This window comes from Penicillium lagena, assembly GCF_028827675.1.
Source record: "Penicillium lagena strain IBT 129212 chromosome Unknown utg000001l_segment0_segment0, whole genome shotgun sequence".
Lineage (NCBI taxonomy): Eukaryota > Fungi > Ascomycota > Eurotiomycetes > Eurotiales > Aspergillaceae > Penicillium > Penicillium lagena.
In genome coordinates this window covers 4900061-4920773 of record NW_026623222.1, presented here as the reverse complement: position 1 = coordinate 4920773, position 20713 = coordinate 4900061, and the positions used below count along the sequence as shown (strand labels likewise).

The 20713-nt window shown below is 53.7% G+C and overlaps 9 protein-coding genes across 9 annotated transcripts; 4 read left to right on the top strand and 5 right to left on the bottom strand.

Annotated features, from left to right (window-relative positions):
• Nucleotides 1–103: 103 nt before the first annotated feature.
• Nucleotides 104–2620, top strand: N7510_002171 (uncharacterized protein; the record flags this gene model as incomplete). The annotated part of the gene is made up of 1 exon (XM_056974098.1): nt 104–2620. The coding sequence occupies one exon, from the start codon at nt 104–106 to the stop codon at nt 2618–2620; it is 2517 nt and encodes an 838-aa protein (XP_056839215.1).
• Nucleotides 2621–3245: 625 nt separating this feature from the next.
• Nucleotides 3246–4025, bottom strand: N7510_002170 (short chain dehydrogenase/ reductase; the record flags this gene model as incomplete). The annotated part of the gene is made up of 1 exon (XM_056974097.1): nt 3246–4025. The coding sequence occupies one exon, from the start codon at nt 4023–4025 to the stop codon at nt 3246–3248; it is 780 nt and encodes a 259-aa protein (XP_056839214.1).
• Nucleotides 4026–4669: 644 nt separating this feature from the next.
• N7510_002169 (putative C2H2 finger domain protein) lies at nt 4670–5988 on the top strand (the record flags this gene model as incomplete). Its single annotated transcript, XM_056974096.1, has 2 exons — nt 4670–5287; nt 5347–5988. The coding sequence occupies 2 exons, from the start codon at nt 4670–4672 to the stop codon at nt 5986–5988; spliced, it is 1260 nt and encodes a 419-aa protein (XP_056839213.1).
• A 792-nt stretch (nt 5989–6780) lies between these two features.
• Nucleotides 6781–9382, bottom strand: N7510_002168 (MFS transporter; the record flags this gene model as incomplete). The annotated part of the gene is made up of 8 exons (XM_056974095.1): nt 6781–7119; nt 7472–7649; nt 7698–8088; nt 8138–8498; nt 8551–9069; nt 9155–9183; nt 9257–9280; nt 9340–9382. The coding sequence occupies 8 exons, from the start codon at nt 9380–9382 to the stop codon at nt 6781–6783; spliced, it is 1884 nt and encodes a 627-aa protein (XP_056839212.1).
• Nucleotides 9383–10592: 1210 nt separating this feature from the next.
• On the top strand, nt 10593–11240 carry N7510_002167 (uncharacterized protein; the record flags this gene model as incomplete). Its single annotated transcript, XM_056974094.1, has 1 exon — nt 10593–11240. The coding sequence occupies one exon, from the start codon at nt 10593–10595 to the stop codon at nt 11238–11240; it is 648 nt and encodes a 215-aa protein (XP_056839211.1).
• A 465-nt stretch (nt 11241–11705) lies between these two features.
• Nucleotides 11706–14133, bottom strand: N7510_002166 (M28 family metallopeptidase; the record flags this gene model as incomplete). Its single annotated transcript, XM_056974093.1, has 3 exons — nt 11706–11762; nt 11827–13190; nt 13242–14133. 3 exons carry the CDS (start codon nt 14131–14133, stop codon nt 11706–11708), a joined length of 2313 nt encoding a protein of 770 aa, XP_056839210.1.
• Nucleotides 14134–14414: 281 nt separating this feature from the next.
• N7510_002165 (RTC4 family protein) lies at nt 14415–15943 on the bottom strand (the record flags this gene model as incomplete). Its single annotated transcript, XM_056974092.1, has 2 exons — nt 14415–14673; nt 14730–15943. The coding sequence occupies 2 exons, from the start codon at nt 15941–15943 to the stop codon at nt 14415–14417; spliced, it is 1473 nt and encodes a 490-aa protein (XP_056839209.1).
• Nucleotides 15944–16339: 396 nt separating this feature from the next.
• Nucleotides 16340–19703, bottom strand: N7510_002164 (TMCO4 family protein; the record flags this gene model as incomplete). Its single annotated transcript, XM_056974091.1, has 4 exons — nt 16340–16543; nt 16606–17607; nt 17665–19279; nt 19330–19703. 4 exons carry the CDS (start codon nt 19701–19703, stop codon nt 16340–16342), a joined length of 3195 nt encoding a protein of 1064 aa, XP_056839208.1.
• A 457-nt stretch (nt 19704–20160) lies between these two features.
• On the top strand, nt 20161–20547 carry N7510_002163 (uncharacterized protein; the record flags this gene model as incomplete). The annotated part of the gene is made up of 1 exon (XM_056974090.1): nt 20161–20547. The coding sequence occupies one exon, from the start codon at nt 20161–20163 to the stop codon at nt 20545–20547; it is 387 nt and encodes a 128-aa protein (XP_056839207.1).
• Nucleotides 20548–20713: the final 166 nt, after the last annotated feature.

Genomic DNA, 20713 nt, shown 5'->3' with positions numbered 1-20713 from the left:
AGAAAACTCTCTTTTCTTTTCTTTCCTTTTCTTTAATTTTTCTTTTTCCTGTTCTTTTTCTTTTCTTCTCCCTGCTGGACCTTCTCCACTCACTCCCGTCAACATGGCCCCCATTCCCCGGGTCGATGTGGACGTGGATAATCCCTCCTCTGACGTGGGCGAAGATTCTCCCATGCGCCGTCAGTTTTCTGAGCCCTTTCGCCCCCAGTCCACATCGACTCAGATTTCCCAATCACCTGAGCCTCGGTCGCATATGTCCAAATGCTCATGGTGCGGGAAACTCTTAGAAGTTCCCCACGATGGCGAAACTACCAAGGAAGATGTCCTGAGGGCGCATGTCGCGTCTTCACACCCAAAAACTATTCGGTTCTCAGATTATGGTGATGCCGAAGAAATAGATGCAGAGAACAGTTACATGGACCCCAATGACGAGGAGGCGGCTTACCATGAAGAAGAGATTTTCAACGAGGAGGAGCCTCTGAATGAAGACTTTAATGAGGAGGAAGAGGAAGAAGAAGAAGAAGAAGGTGTCGATGACGAAGGAGAGGAGGAAGAGGAGCCTCTAGAGGATGAAGAACAACTTATCGAAGAAGAAATTCTTCACGACGACGAGCACTTCAATGAGGACGAGCCTCTCAACGATGCAGAGCCCCTGAATGGAGAGGCACTGGCAATTCATGCCACACTGCCTGAAGAAGCGCATGCGCATGGCGAAGAGGGAGAACTAGTGACTGCTGCGCCCCTGGCCGTTGGCGACCACAGCGACGATGCTGAGCGTCAAGAAAGCAAGCCAATTGACGTTGGTCCTAAGCCCAGCCAGACAAAAACGAGTAAACTCGATCGGTTGGAGTGGCTCTCGAATCCGCGAACATCCTTCCCCGATGACTATCGCGAACGCTTGTCCAAGTGGCAAGAACCAGACGTGAAGAGTCGTCTGTCCAAAGCTTGGAGTATTCACGATGTCAAGAAATTTTGCCCTGAGTACGAACAAGACGAGGCCAAGATCAAGCAGACTTGGCAGCACGTTTTCAACAACAGCGACGGCAAGCCCAAGAAGCGCGAAGCACCAGAACCGATCACTCAGCATGGCCCGTATAAGACGATCAAAGTCGACACGGGGGAATTCCTTCCCATCGAGTCGCCCGATAAACTTGTGGAACTGCTTCGGCACCCTGAGAACCTCACGCCAGACGAACTCTACGCTGTCACCGAAACGGCCGCCTTTGCCATGAGAGTCTGGCAAGACGAGTACCTGGCTCTCGATAAGCTGTACCTTTACACGCATCGGCACCATCGCGAACCACTTCCCGACGGCTCGAAGAGATCGTTTATCATGGGCAACAAAAAGAAAACCAATCATCCCTTGGCACGGGTGCCAGAAGATGAGCGTGACTTTGAGGATAAGAAGGAGGCTATGCTTTACGGATACAAGCATACTTACTTCCAGGGCAACACGAGCACCCAGGTTGCATGGGCACCCCAGGATCCATTTGTTCAAGGTGGCTTCGTGCCGACACCTGCGCAAGCCCGGAAGATGGCTGCCAAGACGGCGCCTGATGATCACAATCCAGATGGATTCGCTCCTGTTATCCGATACGGTGTTGAACATTTCCCCAAGCTTTGGGAACCTCGGAAGGAGCCCACAATGATGAAGTTCACCCGCAAGCGCAAAGCCGCCGAGGTCGAAGCGGCTTCTAAAGCAGCCACCGACACCGAGGAGACGCAAGGCGAGTCTCCGGAAGCTGATGAGACCGACGAGGAGCTGCAGCCCGCTAAGCGGCGTACTCGAGGCCGTGGTGGTAGACGTGCTGGAGTTGAGTTCATTCAGTCTGAGCTTTCGACTCCCCCGCGCAGAGGTGGCCGAGGCCGCGGCCGGGGAAGGGGTCGCGGTGTTGGACGCCCGCCCACCCGTGCTTCCTTGGAAATCCATCAGTCTTACACCCCTCCCTCTTCTTCACGTGGTCGAGGTCGAGGCCGTGGTGGCATGGCAGCGACACAGACGCGCTCAGTAACCGAAACATCATCTTTGCCTGCTCTTTCTCCCATGGCCACCACCCCATCTGGTACCCCAACAGCGAGCAAACAGACCTCGCAAGAAGCCCTCGAAGAAGCCCGGCGATTGAAGATTGCCAACTCAAAGAACCCAAAGCGCACCAAGGCCATGTTGGACCACTGGGATCGATTCAACCGCGAGGGACGCATCCGCAACCCGAAGCGCTCCAAGGCGCAGATTGAACAGGATCGTGTGGTTGAAGAGACCCGCAAGGCAAGCGATCCTCCCAGGCCGAGTGGCCGCCGAAGGAGGTCGCCCTCACTCGCTCCAATCCCTACCGGCAATCTTGCTCCCAAGGCTTCTCCCGGCATGCCTTCTCTCGCGAGCTCACAACACATGGGGCCGGGAATGCCTCCCAACCCTCCCATGCCTGGATCTATGGGCATGCCACCTTATGGTCACCATGGCCACCATAATCCTTATGGAGCACCACCGGGACCACCGCCTCCGCCGCCGCCTGGACATGTCCAGCTTGGCCAGCCCATGCCGCCTCAGTACGCGCCTTTCCCGTATGTGCCGTACAACCTCGGACATCTCGGTCCTCCTCGTGACCCGCACCACCGATAATCTCAGCCATTGGAGTGAATTCACTTTCCGAAGAAAAACACTGCGTGGACGTTCATTTTGAGCACTTTGTGTTGACACGCCGCCCTTATTTGGGATGTGCATCCGCACGATTTCTGTTTGATTTTTTTTCCTGGGAGACGATCTTTTCCTGCCAGAGCTTTTGAAACTTTTCTTCACACATTCTCTCTCTCGAGAGACTGTCCTTATCGACCGGCTCCAGGATTACTTTCAATCATTTTCATCATTCAGGAGACCGTCTTCACCGACTGGACTCTGATACGCGTCTCTCTTCTTTCTCGTTTTCTTTTTTTTTCTTTTTCTTCTTTTTTTCCCCGTCTTCTTTTTCTTCTTTTTCTGGTTGGTTTGCACTGGATCTGGTCGGCGCAATGGAAGGACGGCGGTTTTGCAGACCTCAAGGGACTGCTTTTGAGCGCAAAAGGGATTGTACATCTACTAGGGATGGGAAGTTGATGGTGTGGCTTGAGGCCTAGTTTTTACAGGCACCGCCGATACTGTCAGCTTGGACTGTATTCTATTCTGCCATTTTTGTATGATAGCGTCATGGGCACAGATAAATGGACCTTTCTTTTTTCTTCCACTGAATATGGGTGCCGTCAGGCCATACTTAAGCTACTAACTTGAGTCCGGTGACATCCTCGCAAGCTTTGACGACGACCTCTTGCAAATTTTCGTCCGCTGTCACTGCGAGAGGTTCACCAATCTTCCTGTTGGGTTCAAAATAGACACCGGTGAGGTTTTGATCGTAATCACCTTCAGCCAGCATGACATATGTCTCGACACCATCCTCCAGCTTGTCGGTAGCGCCTTGACCTCCAAGCTTGGTAGCAACATATCCTGGATGCACAGCCGTGACCGAAGTATTATTAAATCGCCTTGCCACCGCGTTAGCAAGAAGCATGACATGGAGCTTCGAATCGCAGTATGCTGGAAAATCCTGGAATTCCTCTTCCCCGCGCTGAAACCAGAAAATATCCTTCACGTTCGTGTTGGCTTCTCGGTGTAGGACAGAAGCGATAAAGATAAGCCGCTTGGGTTTTGTAAGGAGACAGGAGAGAATATAGGGTGCGAGAACGTTGACGAAGACCATAGCTGGTATGCCAGTATCCGGCGTCTTGCGGAAGGGTCCGTAAAGCAATCCGGCATTAAGAATGACGGCGTCGAAGGTACCAATCGCGTTTGCTTCCTCGGCCAGTTTGCGCGTCTCTGCCACGCTTGTCAGGTCTGCAATCAGCACGCCAGCAGCTCCAGGGCATTGTGCCTTGGCATCAGCTGCACGCTCTTGGCTACGCGCATGAAGATAGACGGTGTGGTTACGCTGAACCAGCTGGCGGGCAGCTTCTAGGCCAAAGCCATCCGTCGAGCCTGTTATCAAGACACGGACCATTTTGCAGCAATTGGCACAGTTTAAATAAGAATGGTGAAGGCTTGCTGATTGACAGCAACCGGGGAGAATGGGTTTCCCAAGTTGAGAGAGCTGTAGAAAATGGCAGAATAAAATATTTTGTCCCCCTCGCGGTGACTCACGATCCGACCCGCCGAAGGACTGAGCCGCGATATCCGATGAATCTTAGCACCAAAGCCTACTCTCAACCTCGTAGTGGCCTTTCGACAATCTAGTCATTAAACCTTTACAAAAATTTTATACATGTGATGCCTGTAGATGGTACACCTACGAGATTAGCGCGTCACGTTTTCATCAAAATTGAGGCCAATCAAATACGTGCGATAAGTCCCCGGAAACCAATCATTGTGCTACGTACTGTACATTATACAAATTATCCAACTCTAGGGGGTGAGCGGTTGATAGACTGGAATTTATACTTCATAGATATAGTTCACGTGACCCACACGTGACCCCCCCAAACCAGCCTTTGGATCATCCGCACAGCTTCATTCTTGTACAGCTTCACACTGTACAACCCACATTCTCCTTCAACATTGTCTCATTTATTGCGAGCCACTACTTGATCACATTCTCTGGCTACTTTCCTTTCGTCTTCCAGCACTCATCCACACACAAGCGCCACAATGGGAAAGAAAAGACGTGGTCCCACGCTGGACGAGGTCATGGCCCGACCATGGTGCTACTATTGCGAGCGCGATTTCGACGATCTTAAGATCCTCATTTCGCATCAGAAAGCCAAACACTTCAAATGTGAGCGATGCGGGCGCCGACTCAACACTGCAGGAGGTAAGTTCTATCTCTTTTATCTCTCCATCTTCACCACTTTGTCTGAATCCCAACTGACGACTTCGCGCTCCTCAGGATTGTCGGTGCACATGAGCCAAGTCCACAAGGAACAATTGACCGAGGTCGAGAATGCGCTGCCCAACCGAGCTGGCCTCGAGGTTGAGATCTTTGGCATGGAGGGTATGCCGGACGACGTGCTCATAGCGCATCAGCAGCGCGTCGCGGCTCAGTTCCACCAGGCTGAGGTGGAGCGTCAGGTTGCTACGGGTAACCCTCCTGCTGGTGGCAGCCCTGGCGGGCAGCCGGCGAAGAAACCGAAGCTGGAGGCCACGTCGGATCTCAAGAAGCGATTGGCCGAGCATAGAGCGAAGCGACAGGAGGCCGTTGCCGGCGGGAGTAGCGGGGAGGGAACCCCTATTAGTGCTGGGCAGGCTGCGCTGTCACCGGGCGGATATGTAAGGCTTGGCCTCTTTTTTTTTTTACCTGTGGAATAGTACTGACAGTTTGAAAACAGGGACAATCACCTCAAGCCGCCCCCGTGCCCGCACCCGCTCAGCAATATTCCTACCAGCAGGCCGCCACTCCAGCATACCCGACCTTCCCACCGACCGGTGCCCCCGGCCAGCCTCCAGCGCCTGGCTATGGAGCGACGCCTCCACCCTTTCCCCAGCAACAGCCACCACCCGCCCAAATCCAATCACCCCCCAATGTATCGGCCTTCCCACCGCGACCAAGCAGCTTACCCTCCGCATCCAACCTGCCCCAGCGCCCCGCCTTCGGCGCACCCACAGTCAACGCGCAGCAGATGCAACAAATGCACATGGGCCACGCCATCCCGTCGGGCTATGCAAACGGCGACGCAGCTCACAAGACAGAGGTATCATCGTCCGTTGAAGACCTAGTCTCCGGCGCCGCCACCGAAGCCGCAGCAGCCAAGACGGCCGAGTCGACCGAAAAACCAGCAAAGAAGGACAAGTCCAAGCCGATGCGGATGATATACTCCGACGAGACAATCAGCCCGGAGGAAAAGATGGCACGCCTGCCCCGATATTCCTTCGTTCCCAACCGCAAGAATACCGTCCTTGGGGAGCCCCCGGCCGCCGTGGTCACGGGCCCGATCCGCGATTCGGACACGGTGATCGACCCGGCCCATTGACATCTTTCGTTTCGATTACAAAGGCCCTGCGAGCGCAACAGTACCCTTGCGTGTGTCTGTGTGTGACGATAGTCGAGGAAAGACGGACAACGGAACTCCAGCTAAGTTCGACGCATATCTATCAACTTCTAGCTAGAATGCTCATGCGTGGGTTGTTCTGTTACCTGCCCTGATGATTCCAATCAGTAGTTTTTTGTCTTGGCGATCCATTCCTCCTCCATGATATCTGTCGTGCAAACAGACAGGCAGGCAGATGTCCTCTCTCTGCAGCAGGCGAAAGAGGATGATGATGATAGTTCTGGTGAGTCCAGTGGACTTGGCGTTAATCGGGGTTGATCCCAGTATCAGTAGGTGCTCTACTACTCTACTTGACCTTCCTGCTCTTGTTCCTTTGTTTTACCTCCGTGCTGCCGAGACCCGTTGTGATAGATGCTGTCTACCAGTGGCATCTATCTATCTATTCTGTGTAAGTTCTAGAAACGTTCTCCTGTGGGAGGGAATCCATTTGCTTTAATTATGCGTATCTACATTCGTACTCTGTAGTTGTCTTGCTTGTAGTAAATAAGATCAGATCAAAAGGAATTGCACATCCTTACTTTCACATGAATATACGTCCAAGACTACCATTTTTGCCATTATCTCCCCCAATCCCGCTTCTCAGTACAGAACCCCGAGCGCTGCGCGCACTGGAGGAAGCATGAACTAAATCAGGATACAATGGCACACATCCATCGCGGAGTGACCCATAGTTACATGTATAGAAGACCATGTACGGCCATCTCAACCCCACATTTAAGCAGAAGCAGCCCTCTTCTCCCTAAACGCCAACCCAAAGATCACGAGCCCATAGGTAGCCAGCACGCTCAATCCCATGGGGACAGGCTTACCCCTCGTCTTGATAGCGCGCGGGATGGAGCTCCCGCCAAGCACAGCGGAGGCCAGCAGACCGAGTTCCTCGCCGTAGGACTGGCCGGAGCGCAGGCGTGCAAAGCTGAGCATGTACAGCGCGCCTACAGAGAGACCAGCGACGATTGAGGGGATGGAGCCCGTCTTGGCGTACCCGATTGCTCCGCCCAGGGAGGTGAGCAGCGAGAGGGCGAGGGCGGAGTTTGTGGGGAGGGAGTTGGTGCTCTATTTTTTTTTGGTTGTTGTTAGTTTGGATATACTTGGAGAGCGTGTTGAAGGGGGATAGAGTGGTGTGTGTCATACCATTTTGGTGGTTGTTTGGGGGTTGTGGAGGTGCTGATGCTGAGTTTCTGGGGTGAGTTGGGGATGAGCTGGTTGAAGAGGCCGAGGTTATTAGTCAGGATTGGTAGTATAACTACAACAGCAACGCTATCTTATAGTAGTACTGCGGAAAAAGAATGCATAGACCTCAATAACTACTTATTTTAAACGCCAGTCTAATGCACAAATGCTGGTACTAAACGCCGATGAGCAAGAGTCACCAAAAGCATCCACCGCTCATCTCTCATCGAGCTACAAGCTCAGCGGCCTCGTCAGGGTGTCGTCCATCTTTTCTCGAGTCAACAGTCCCATACCCATTACTCGACGGACCTCGGTCGTCATTCGTCTCATGGCTCTCATTCTCATCATCAACATCATCAGTATCATCACGAACAAACCCTTCACTCTCCACCATCCAAAACACAGGCACGGCACTAATAACCCCCAACACCGTCAGCATCCACCACGGGATAATCACATACCCCTTCTCAACGCCATACGTGAACGCCATTCCCATAAGCGCCGGCCCCGCAGCGCGGCCTATGGAACTGACGCTTGTCCCGACGCCGTTCAGGGTGCCGAGGACACTGAGACTGGAAGCGGAATTGGTGAGCAGGATTGTGCAGCTGGGGAACCCGAATATCGTGACGGTGAGCTTGGCCAGCATGATCAGAATCACAGTTGGTTTGCGCAGTGCGAGTGGCACCAATATTGTGAACGGGACGACGAAGAAGATGATTGGGAACATGAGCGAGGAGACTTTGAGGCAGGTCAAGACCCCGTACCGCTGTGCGGCGGCCGGGAAGAGGAGGAACTGCACAACTATGCCTATGATGCCGATGATCGTGTAGAACATGCCGATGGTTTGGGAGTCTGCCATTGTCAGTCATTTAGTCAACTATCTATAGGTTGAAACACTCACCTACACCGAATCCGCCGGCGAACTTGAACGGCAGATGCACGTCGGGATTATTGTACAAGTCTTGTTCTGGATAATGGAGGAATACTGGAAACAGTGAATCGAACGCCATGCTGTGCATGGCCATTAGTGTATAGGCTAGCAGCACGAGATTCGACTGCGGTGTAAACACCTGACCCCAGGTTGGGCGCCGCATAGGCCGATTGCCTGCACTCCTGTTACCAGGAAGCAAGGCTCTGCGCTCCTCATCCGCGGCTTTGGAGTCAAGGGTTTCGCGCTTCCTGCGGGAGGTGCACGATCTTGTCAGTGCCTGGCCGAGCACCAGGCCGTAATCGCGTTGATCTTTCTTGGCTGCCAAGGTTTCCTATTGTACGATCAGCGACGAGGGACCTTAGACCAAAAGGGAAAATAAAAACCTTCATGAAGAGGAACCCAATAGTAATACCCACGATAAAGAAACACGCAGAGGCCAGATTAGGGAGTGCAAAAGGGTATTTCCGCAAGAACTCAATGTTTCCGAAGAGACGCGGGTTCTTCTCTGCCGGGTTCGCCAGGGCCCCTCCAAAAGCAGGCCCAAATATACTCCCGATCGTCCAGACCAGCGGCATGATACTGAAAGCGCGCGGCTGTAGTTCTCTCTCTGGCACCATCTCGGCGACCATCGTGCGAATGATGCCGACATTGCCGTTCAGAAAGCCCAGTAATCCACGGGAGATAACCAACATGGCTAGGTTCTGAGACATGCCGAAGACGATCGACAGGATCATAGTGAACGTTAGACAGAGCAGAATGACTGGCTTGCGGCCAACGTAGTCTGATGCCGTGCCCCAAGGTATGGCCATCAGGGCCTGACAGCCTGCCGCGACGGCGGAGGTGGTGCCAACCCAGCGAGCAACTTCATTTTTGGGGACGCCGACATATTCAATCATTTCCGGCTGGGCGTGAGGTTAGTTGGACGTCATTGTACCCTGCCCGGCTATGGGGTCGGTTGGGAGGCGGCGGTGGGGCTCAAATACATACCAGGTAGGGAAGAATCGAGGTGAGCACGACTATAGCGCCGGGGGGTTATAGTACTTAGTACTTTGCCTTGACTGGGGGTATAGAGTATGAACAAGCACTCACTGGGCTCTGCAAAGCGACATATTGCTGCACAGCTGTGGTCAGCGCGGGGACTCGTCCGACACGATCAAAAAAGCAAAACGTACACAAAATCAATAACTGCCGGACGGGCAGTTGGGGCTTTCGCATGCTGGGCTGAAGCGATCGGTCTCCGCTGGTTACCGAACGCAGACAAATCGAGAAACGAGGCTTGAGGAAAGAGAAAAACAAGAAGTCGGAGACAACCCCGACACGAAGCCATTTGCAGCGCTTAGCGCCTGAACACCATGACTCCACTCGAGCGGGCCCAGCCGCAGCGTCTGCATCGACGAGGCCGGGTACCAGATGACGTGGATATTGATCCCGGGGTCGCTGAGAGGTGGGGAAAAAAAGCTCATGTGGTGTCAATCCCTGCTGAGGATTTAGGGCAGGGGTCTACAGAGGGAAGTTGTGGGTAGGTTTTATCGGCGCCGTGCCCCGTGTTTACAGTACTTCGAACCTAGAATTATTATTGCACCACCACTCCTTATTTCCAGCAAGAATTCTTGTAGGATTGGCAAGGAAAGACCTAGGATCGAGGACGGCACTTACTGCTTGTGAGCACTTTCGTTCTATTATTGACACAACCGGCTAAATTAAACAACTGGCTTAGGTCTTTACAAGGATGAAATAGGGCTTATATACTAGTCTTGATGTACGCCAAGTCCTTGTCTGTGGTGGCTGAGTTACTTTGGATTGGATCCGAAGGATCGTAATAGAGCCTTAGACTGTTTCATCGGGAAATAATAAGGCTCTCTCTACATGATTGAAAGGTTGAGCCTGGCAATTTTTGGAAACAGAAAATAGAGACTGGTAAATGTTGGAGATGTACATCTCGCAATATGGATAAACGGCACAACTATTTAAATGTTGCAATAGTTTTACCAGAAAAAAAATATAACCGAAGCTGCGCCATGTCAGGGCAAAGCTTAAGTGTTGCTTGTCCGGAATGCTAATGTCGTGCCAAGAATCGCGACATGGGCTCACCTATGAAGAACACAAAAATAATACTACTCTAGATCACGGCGTCCAAGGTGGCGGCCATCTCTAGTCTCTATTCAGGCATCGCGTAGTGAGAAAAACCGGAGTGGGCGCCGAAAAGGGGAAAAAGAGGGTCTACCCTTCCTGGCTAACGGGGCCTAGAAGTAAAAGATGGATATTTGGGCCGAGAGATCCTTTGAGGCTCTTTTCTCAGCGACTATTATAAAGGTCTCTCTCTCCCCTATTTCTCAAGATTAATCGTACCAAGCCATTCGTTTCTTGTCTTTTTGCAAATAATATTCTCTACATTCGTTACCCATCTTTTAATACCGCCGCCACAATGCAGTTCAAGGTCCTCACCACCCTCCTTCTTTCCACGGCCCTCGCGTCTGCCTACGACGCCGAGCTCGCAACCGAAACCGCCTCAGCAGTGGCCTGGTCCGGCTCCTCCGATTCCTCCGAAACGAACCCGTACAGCAACTCCGTATTCATCCCCTCCATCCCGAAGTCCATTCTCACGGCGCTCGAAACCGCCATCCCACCCTCATGGTACACCGATATCTTTAAGCCCAGCTTCCGCTCTTCCATCGAGAGCGAAGTCCTGGCTGGCACCATGCCGGCTTGGTACAACTCCCTGCCTAACAGTGTCAAGGCCTGGGCTTCGTCTGAGGGTGACTTCATCAACAACTTCATCGGCGCTGAACAGACTTCTGCGCTTGCCGTCGCGATTTCTTCCAATGCTCCTGCTACTGGTGTTCCTGCGCACAAGACTGCTTCTACTATGAGCACTGCGGCTGTGACTGTGACCAGTGCCTCCGGTACTACTTCCGGTACTACCTCCGGTGCTGCCTCCGGTGCTGCCTCTGGCACTAAGAAGTCGGCTCCTTCGTCTTCGACTTCGACTGGTGGCGCTCCGATTGCTACCGGCGGTGTTGCTGCGTCAATTGCCGGCGTGGCTGGTATCCTTGGACTGGCTCTGGCTCTGTAGCCCGCTGTCTGATAGAATTGGTGGATCTGTTTATTATTGGATTCAACTTAGCATACATTATACACTATAAATCTGTCTAGGATTATCAAAAAATTAACTGAAATGTTTTGTCTTGAGAATTCGAAGAGGATAGATCTATATCCTCCTGAAAAACCTACTATCTATGGTTTGCCCCCTGGTTTATGGAATGGCGGAGGACGAAAGATCGAAAGTTGAGATGTGGAGTGGTAAGGTGATAACTTTCATTTCTGGCAAGGCCATATCTTCAGGCGTGCGACCTTGGAATGGCGTTGAGAGGATGTCTACGGAAAGAAGTATGCAGAGCTAACCAACTTTTTCCTGTATATGTGATATCAAGGTAGAAGCCTTCGAAGCACCTGGTATACTGCAACAGAATAAGTATGTAACTATCCCTTGCTCACATCGTCACTATTTTAAACACTGCATCAACAACCCAAAACTCAATTACTCCAGCAACTTGGCGGCCGCCCTGATCCGCTCTAGGATGATAGAGCTCCATTTCTAAAGGGACAAAAGTTAGCCCGTAACCATCCCGATTGTTGCAAAGACAAATACAAATACATACCCTCGCATTCGCCGTATCCCCAGCCTGGAAACTCTCCACTAATCCCGGGAACGTCGCACCCGAGTATCCAGTCCAAATGCCAGGAGCAAAGACGACATGCTTGAACCAGTCACGTCCGTCCAGACCGGGCTCGTACAAGAATGCTCGCTCGATGCCCTTGTACTTGGCGTTCGCTACCCGGATCTGGATGTACAACTTCATCTTCTTCCACCAGTGGTACCAGGGGACGTGGTCGCCGAGCTGGGAGTTCAGATCCTGGGCATACGCGTCGAACTTGGCTGCGACATCCTGGAAGTGAGAGATGGCCTTGTAGAGGGGTGCGAAGTCGAAGCTCATGCCCTCGCCACGCGCGACTGGTTCGACGGTGTCCAGGTAGTTTTCCAGACCGACGGCGTAGTCTGTGGCACTCATGGCGAGCAATGGAGACTCGACTAGCTGCGCAGCGGCAAGGGCCCACAGCTTGGTGGTTGCCAAGTGGTACGAGAATGTGGGGTCGCCGAACTTCTCCATCCAGGCGAAGCTATCGTAGTTCGAGTGGTAGTGGTACACTGGGCCTCCGGGTTGCGGGCCGAAGCCAAAGTCCACGCTGGCAATGCCGCCGAAATCCTGGAAGGCAGTGAAGTCGCTACCGCTGCCCATGGTTGCAATGTGTCCGTCCCAAATGTCACGGACAGTTTGGCCCTCGGTCTGATTTGGGGCCGGCACAAGGCCAGTGACGTTGTAGATGACTCTGTTCAACAGAGGACTAGCGCTAGGTCCAAATCGTGTGCCAGATGCCGCGACATCCACGTTCAGATACGCAATGTTGGTCTTCGACAACCAGGGGATATTCTCCTCAACCCACTCGGTCGACCCGAGCAGACCATACTCCTCACCGTCCCAACTAGCAAAGACAATAGTGCGTAGTGGTTTCCATCCAGCTTTAAGGGCCACTCCGAAGCTGCGAATAACCTCATTCAATGCTGCAGAGCCACTGTTAGGATCTCCAGCGCCACCGGCAACCCAAGCATCCCGGTGGTTACCCAAAATCACAACTTCATCAGGGATAAACCCCTTGATGACGCCGATGACGTTCCATACCGGATTGGTCACGTATTCCTGCTCATTGTACAGGTTGATCACAACGTCTTCAGGAGATGGGCCAACGTTATAATCGACGCCCTTGTAGACGAGGCCACCAACCCACGGAGTATCAAAGTCCGCCCCCTTAGGGCCATGCCCATTCAAAGCTTTGAGGAATGGGAGAGCCTCCTTATATGAAATTGGGAGTGATGGAATCGAAGGAATAGAGTTGTAAGGATCCTGTCGTTCGCACCCGGGCTTGGATGGATATCCAGGCGTAGTGGGATCACCGGGAAGAATGCCTGGTCGACGAGTAAGTAAAAATTACGCAGAGACGAACGAGTGAATCTTACTGAGAAACTGCGTACTTCCTCTCTGGACAGCACTGGGATTCCGCGCTGGCCCATCCGGGTAGGCAGCGTAGCCATTTTCCTCAGTGATGGGTCCATCTTCCTGGGGATCACTGTAAATGACCACGCCGACCATACCCAGCTCCTGCGCACGCTTAACCTTCAGCCCACGGAAGACATGTCCATACTTGACGAGCGCGATTTTGCCCTCTAGCGATACGTTGGCGTGGACTAGGGCCTCGAAATCCTTATAGGTGCCGAAATTGGCGTACACATACTGCGCGGTAACGTTCCCGCTAGCTGAATAGCCATGGAAAACGGGGACACGATCCGGTAGACTAGAAGTAGGATCTTCGTCTAGCACATCTTCTTCCAAAGTCGCTTCGAAAGTGACGTCTGTCCTGTCATCGGACTTCTTCAGTAGCGCTAGGCGGTGGTCCAGTGGGTAGTTCATGTAGATGTCATAGGACGCGAGGGTAGTGTCCTCGATACCGAACTCTTTCCATTTCTCTAAGGTCCACACAGCTTGGCTGAGGTTCTTGCCCGCTAGATGAGGTCCTGCTGTATAGTAGGAGCTCCACTCGCGGGCCTTGGCGGCCGATGGAGTGTTGAGGAGGATTTGTTGGAGCTGATCGTACGGCATTCCATGGCCCTCGGGCCAGGCTGGATGAGGCAGAGAATGGGACCCGGGGAAATACGACCAGATCGAGCCATGTTCTCCTGGTAGAATGCTTTCGGGAATCAAGAACAGGATGAGGACGACCAATAGCACAGCGCCCAGGAAGACGGTGCAGGCGCGCCGAAGGGAGTGATGGGGGTAGCGGTGCCGCTGGCGAGCGACCCGCACCTCCAGCAGAGGCGTCGTCTCTGAGTACGGCATGGTCTTCTCCCTCATCTTCGATAGATGAAGAAAGAGAGAGAACGAACGCACTTCTCCGCATTCACGTCATGGCCGAGGGCCCTTATCGGCTGAGTCAGCCACCCCTCCCATTCCAGCTGCCTAAACAGGAGATTTATTGTCGGTGGAACCGCGTTGATTGCCGAGCTAGTAGATAGTCATGCAACTGGGTGACAGGAAGCACCAAGATAGCTGGGAGACGGGGGGAGAAGCAACAACACTCCTGATGGAGCGGTAAATTATATAGTGAGGTATAGAATACAAGGAACAATGGGCGGTCACTCCTCCGCCTCGTCCGGGAAGGGCACATAGTCATTGGGAGCCGGATTCAGCTTCTCACCGAGGTCAATGCTATCCCTCAGGATCTGCCGAGCAGCCTCATCACTGACTCCCATATCCTCCCTGACCAGTTGCACCGCTAGCTCGGGCACCAGGACCTCCTGTGCGTAGCCAGCTACGCCAGCCTCTTTGAGGACTGGGTCATCAGAGGACAAGCGCCGCAGTTTCAGAGAGAACCGATCCATCACCGCTTGTAGCCTGAAAAGATTTCCATTAGCTTTCGTGTCATCGCCACACCACCGAGATAAACTCACATTTTCTCCGACCCGTTGGTGCCATAGTACCCACACGACATGTTTTCCAACCTGTCGCCAGATAACAAGTTCTTTGCTGTGCCCGCCTTCCTGTCAGATTCGAGTCTGTTCCGAAAATAGGAGGAGCATCTGAGCTCCAAGATATTCTCCAGGTGCGGAAAATGTTGCTGAATCCGCTCCCCAAATCCATCCCAGTTGATATCGGGGTAGCCGTGTGCTTCCCATTCCTTCCCAGCACTCAGTTGTTTGTGAGACCGGCAGAATTGCTGCTGCTGGCGGAAGCCTTGCTTCGGTCGTTCTTCGAATTCTAACAGTAACTCCGGGTCGACTTCTTCCTTGCATAGCGGACACAACCACTTGCGAGGCGATTGTTCTCGGTTGTCATTCTCAACTAACTCGTCTATTTCGGACGGTAGTTCGCTTAGAGGAGTGCTCAATCCCGATGAATCCTCATCGTCGTTGAAGGATATTGTCTGTGGCTCCTTGGATGATGCGGTACTCGACATAGAATCTGCAGGGAAGGTAGGAGGAGGCTTGACCCTCTTCCGGACACGAGGTCTCCGTGAACTCAATATATCAATATCCATGGGCACCTTGAAGGCAGGTTCCAGTTCCTCGGGTTCAGCTGGTGCGTCCGTGTCTGAGGCCTTGTCCTTCTTGGTCCGGAACTTGCTCTTTCTGTTCGCAGTGTCGGGGGAGGACGTCGCAGTTGACAGCGCACTCGAGCTCGGCGCTTGAGCATACGAGGGGAGTCTGTTCTTCGAGGGGTAGATGTTGGTCTTGTGGCGCTTGAACGTCTGCGACTGTGATGATCGCAAAATCGAAGAGAAAGGGGCGTCATCGTCTTCCTCATGATCGCTCTTCACGCCGCCAATGGTCCGTTTCTGTGGGCTGCTGCCATTCGGTCGCGACGATCGACGCGCTTCATCCTCATCCCTCTTCGCGACCTTCTCATCCAATGTTGTCCTAGCCACTCTCTCCTCTCGCTTGACTTCCTCATCTGGGCTCTGTGAAGAATGATCTTCTTCGTCGCTGCTGCTCATAGGATCAGCATCAGTGGCAGGCTCGGGGTCCAGTTCTGGTTCGGGATCGGGCTTCGCACGCGGCTTGTCGTCTCGTGGCTTGTGGAAGGTAGACAACAGAGGTTGAGCTGGCCCATTGCGCCGTGTCTGCCGGGTGGACGCATAGCTCGCTTCAGGCTTCTGCTGTCGCATGATGAGAGAGGTGGGCTTTATAAATCGGTTGATTGCCAACCAAAGGCTCTGGGCGCATTGGAGAGGTGGGTGTTAAGGTGGGTCGGGGTCGTGTCGGGGCGCGTGCACCAGGATCGTCGGGTATTCCGAGGATCACTCCCTGTGGAATTATTGGACAGGCATTACACAAGTGGAGGAAAATGTGCAAGTGAAGAGTGAAAGATAAAGCGAGAGTGAAAAAAAGGCACCCCGTGACCTTGGAGCTACAGCAGCAACTATACAGTCCACAGTCCTATCCGGCTTATAGACAGAGCAAAAGCAAAGCCATCTCAAAACGCCATGCAAGTAATACGCCACGGTCCCATCCACGAAGCTAACTAATAAAGAAGAATGTGAAAAAGAAAAAAAAAGAAAACATCATTCAAAGCTCATCTGGATCTCGCCCTCATCATGATCAGCCCAGGCATTGTGCTCGAGATCGACGGGCGCCACAGCGCTGGTCCTAAGATGAGTGGGCACGGTAGCTGAGGACCGCAGTTCCGGCCGCGTGGGAGGATCAGGCCAGTCGGTGGGCGGAGACTTGTGGTAGGAAGTATCATAGGTCATCTCAATCTCTTCTTCCTTGGGCGCAGCTGAAGAAGTGGGAGGGGGTGGGAGCCCGTGTGGAGCTGTGGCTCCGACACAGTTCGTGGCATAGCAGGGGTTGGTTCGCCAGTCTTGGATTCTTTCTCGTTCGATGGGGACGGTTGCGCCGACCGGGACTCGACTAGAGGATTCAGGTCCAGTTTCATCGGAGGCAAGGTCGATTCCAGCTGTTTGACCTCGATCGCCTCCGAAGCCAATTCAGCTCGAATAGCCTCAATGTCAAAGAGCACAGTCCCAGGTCCACTGGTTATCTCACTGGATTCGTGGGGATTGTTGTTCCGGTCCACATCGTATGTTTCCCATCCTTTCTTCTCGGCCAGCTTCCCTCGCTTGAAGAGGCCAAATCGCTTCTTCTCTGGTTTCGCCTCTGCTTCACGACGAGCTTCATCAATCTCGCGGATCAACTCCCGCTGTCGCTCGGCATGGTTGTCGGGGTCTGGGTCCTCGATTTCCGCAAATTCGTCACCGAGCACCTCCCAGCCGACTTCCCTGAGGAGACGAGGCATAGCAGCACGGTAGTCCATATGTCCGTTCACAGACTCGGTCAAGTCAAAGTTCTCCAAGCCAGGGATCCCCTCCACAGCTGCGAGACCAGACACTCGCGAGATCCCGCCGCTCGTAGCCCGAAACAGATAGCCCAGGATCCAGTCGTTGGTGGAGTAGCCATTCACAAACCGGCCAGAGACCACGCTGCGAGCCTTGAGATACTCGTCCTTCTTTGCCACGATCGGTGACCCAAAGAGATACACATTTTGAACCAGCCCAAAGGCGCCCTTGTCAGCCAGTTCTCGGAGGCAGTAAAAGATGACACGCGCGCCGAGGGAGAAACCAAGGAGGGTGACAGGCCGGTTGCCGAGGTTGCGATCCCGCAGGGAATCGGCCATGATGAGACCAGCTGAATACGCGCGATCCAGCGACACGCTCCATGGATTATCGATTAGGTAGGAGAGTTTGGTGAGAACAATGGGCAGTTGCAAGGATGCCATTAATGCCATCAGAACCGTACTGCCAAGCACTTGTTGGAGGCCTTGGGTCAATGCCTAAAGTAGGGGGTTGGGTCAGCTTTACAATCAACGGCGGAGGAGAGATATTATTACCTCTGTGGCAAGAATATTGATAGTGTCACCCATACTTCGGAGCATCTCAGGCTCCCACAGGACGGAGTAGAGATCGCCCATAATAGGGTCCACGGTGCTGAAAGGGAGACGGACGTCATCCACCTTGCCGGTCATCCAGCCGGCAACAGTGACGATCAGGTTGACTTTCTTATTATTGTGCAAAGGTCGATATTCGAAAGTCTGCACGGGACCGGTACGCCGATTTGAGGCCCTCAATCCAATGGTGCTTCCGGTCACGGTGGCACCGGATGCGATCAAGGCCGTTCCACCGGCTCCTCCCAAGAACGCACTGGTTCCAGAAATACCCACGGTGGTGAAGCCCGCGGCAAGACCAGCCCCAATGACAGGAGCCAGCAGCCCCGCCGACAGACCGATAACTAGACCACCACCAACGGTTGCTAACCCCATAACCATGTATTTTCGTTTCAGTGCCATCTTCCGGCGCCTCTCCATATGCCCAGACTCGTCCCAGTTCTCTTTCTCTGCCTCTTGCTGCATCTCCAGGGCATCCGTGACCCGCTTCTCAAAACGGCAGATTTGTAGCCACGACACATCCATAGCGGCACCAACATTCTCAAGAAGCGTTCGTGAGCGGGAATCATATGCCGAATCGGCTATCAGCACTAGGAACAGGTCGCACAGTACCGTCCACCGAAGGTCGATATCAATTCGATCAGACGTCGGCATCTGCGAGGGCGTATGCACATCTGGATCATCGTTCTCGTGAGCATCGTATGGCGGAGGAGACCCAATTTCAGAGGACATGGCAGTTTCAGTGGACACCCGCGACACATCGCTTTTCAAGGCCGGAGATGCCGCAGAAGAAGTTGATTTCTTTGGGGATTCTTCCTCGGCCATCGGATTCTTGACTCGCGCGTTCTGCATGAGAGGCCGCACCAGATCCGAGGGTTGCACGCCGTGTTCAGCAAGCTGCTCGATCATGATCTGCTCGGCGGAGTCGATCTCCATATGCATAAATAAGCGTCCCATCATCGCCTGGCCCCATTTCCTCAAGGCGTCCACCGCGTCCTGAATTGTTTTGCGTGTAGCTTTGGTTTTTGGCACCTTCATCAATTCAAAAGTCATTTGGTGAATGGCTAGCCTCACCACGCCCACGTATGCGATTTTCTGCGTTTCATTGAGAAGGTCCTTCGTGGCTTGCAGTTGGCTGAGCGAGTCGCGAAGCTCCTCGCCCTCAAAGGCAGCAGAATTGCCTCCTGCATCCCGGAACAAGTAGCTCGTGTCCTCGTCTAGACTATTGGCGGACTGCGCATCTTCGTCCAGCTGGACTCGAGTATACCCTTTCCCAGCACCTCCCAGGCCTCTGTAGACGGCATCATTGTCATTTGCCACGCCCCCCTTGACAACTAGTCTCCCGTAATCATCGTAGTAGTCAAACTCGTCGGCGGCGCGCATGTCCTTCCACTCGACTTCCTCTTCCACGTCTTCTTCGCTGTCCTCATCCGGCACTTGTGGTTGGGCAGCCAGTCGCATGTGGGACCATTCAGATATTTGGGAGGGGTTCGCTTTCGAGGTTGACGTGAGACGAGGAGCTGGCGCACTCGATTCCAGTACCGCGGGAGGCTTTTGGCCTCTTTGTTCCGGTGCGTTTTCAGCATCCTGCCCCCTTTTTGGGGATCCGACTCAGGGTTGTCCTGGCATGCTACCGGCTCCGTTGGCTGCTCGGTTTGCTTCTCAGTGGGCTCGTCTTCTGTAGGATTGGTGATCGCATCTGCGAATTCGCCGGCTTCTGACGAGTTGCTACTTGGAGGCGGAGCTGGTTTAGAACGAGCTCGAATAGGGAGACCGAAATCGTCCACCTCAACCGGTGCGTTTTCCGCCTCTTGAGTTTTTATGGGTTCGTCCTTATTTTGCACCGCTGGTGCGCCGGCGGTGGCGCCCGTGGCCGGCGTGGGATCATTGACGACATTTTGGGAGGATTGCAGCGTGTTCGAAGAGGAGCTTGGGGCGGGCTTGTCCGCAGAGCGATCGACGGCGTCGCTGGAGGCTGCGGTCATTATTATTTCATGAACAGCAGGCCGTTGGGGCCTCCGGACGACTCCTTCCGCTCCAGTTCCCGGGTGATGGTTGCTTGGCGCTTCCTCGGACGTTCCAGCTCACTGCAGTAGAAGGCTCACCCATTCGGGCCGACAACAGCTCTGTGTGGGGGTTGAGTCCGAAATGTGTTGAATGCCCCCCTTAGTATGGCGGTGGTCATCCCACAGCTTGGAGAAAAGGTCCGATCGGGGGCCACGTGAGGGAGGGGGGGAATGACGTGCCGAACTACCAGGGGCCACAATTGCGAATTGACCGTATTGACGGAGATGGGCGAGTTCGGTGAGAGTGTGGGCGAGGAAGAAAGCAGAAAAGAGGAGGAGGAGGGGATGGGGGAGGCAGGACGGGTGCCGAAAGCGGAAGCCCATCTGGCGCAACAATAAACATGCATTCGTAAGACATCGTAGTCGAGACATGACGATGATGACGGGGAACCATCCTACTATTTCATTTTCTGATCTGGCCATATTGCCCGACATCATCACCACCATCCTCTTCTTCACAAGCTGCACGCACCCGCCCGCCCCAGCCCACCACCAACCACGACGGGCAGAAGCCGAGCCCGGCCCGCAGGCAGTGCTTCCCCGGTGGCCCTGCTTCTCTTCGCCCGGGTATCAGCCACCTCGGTTGAGTTTGCAGCCAGTGCCTCCATCCCAGTATACGAACAGTCCCACCAACGCTCGGGCCGGGATCAGCTCCCTCAGCCTCGATCAGGCCAAACAGAGCGCGTCTTGGCCCGGCGCATGGCGTCATGGCCTTGGTTTCATGGCTGAGTCACTTGATGCTCAAGCAGGCTTGCGGCTCTAGCACCGCGGGGCCAATAATCAGCCATAATCGAGCGTGCAGGCAACCTGTGGCGACGAGAGCCGATCCTCTTGTATCACGCTGCTCTTTCCTTCTTGCCCCCCATGGCCTGAGACCTCTTTCCACTCATTATTAGGACCATGGCACATCAAGGTAGGACCGTCTGTCT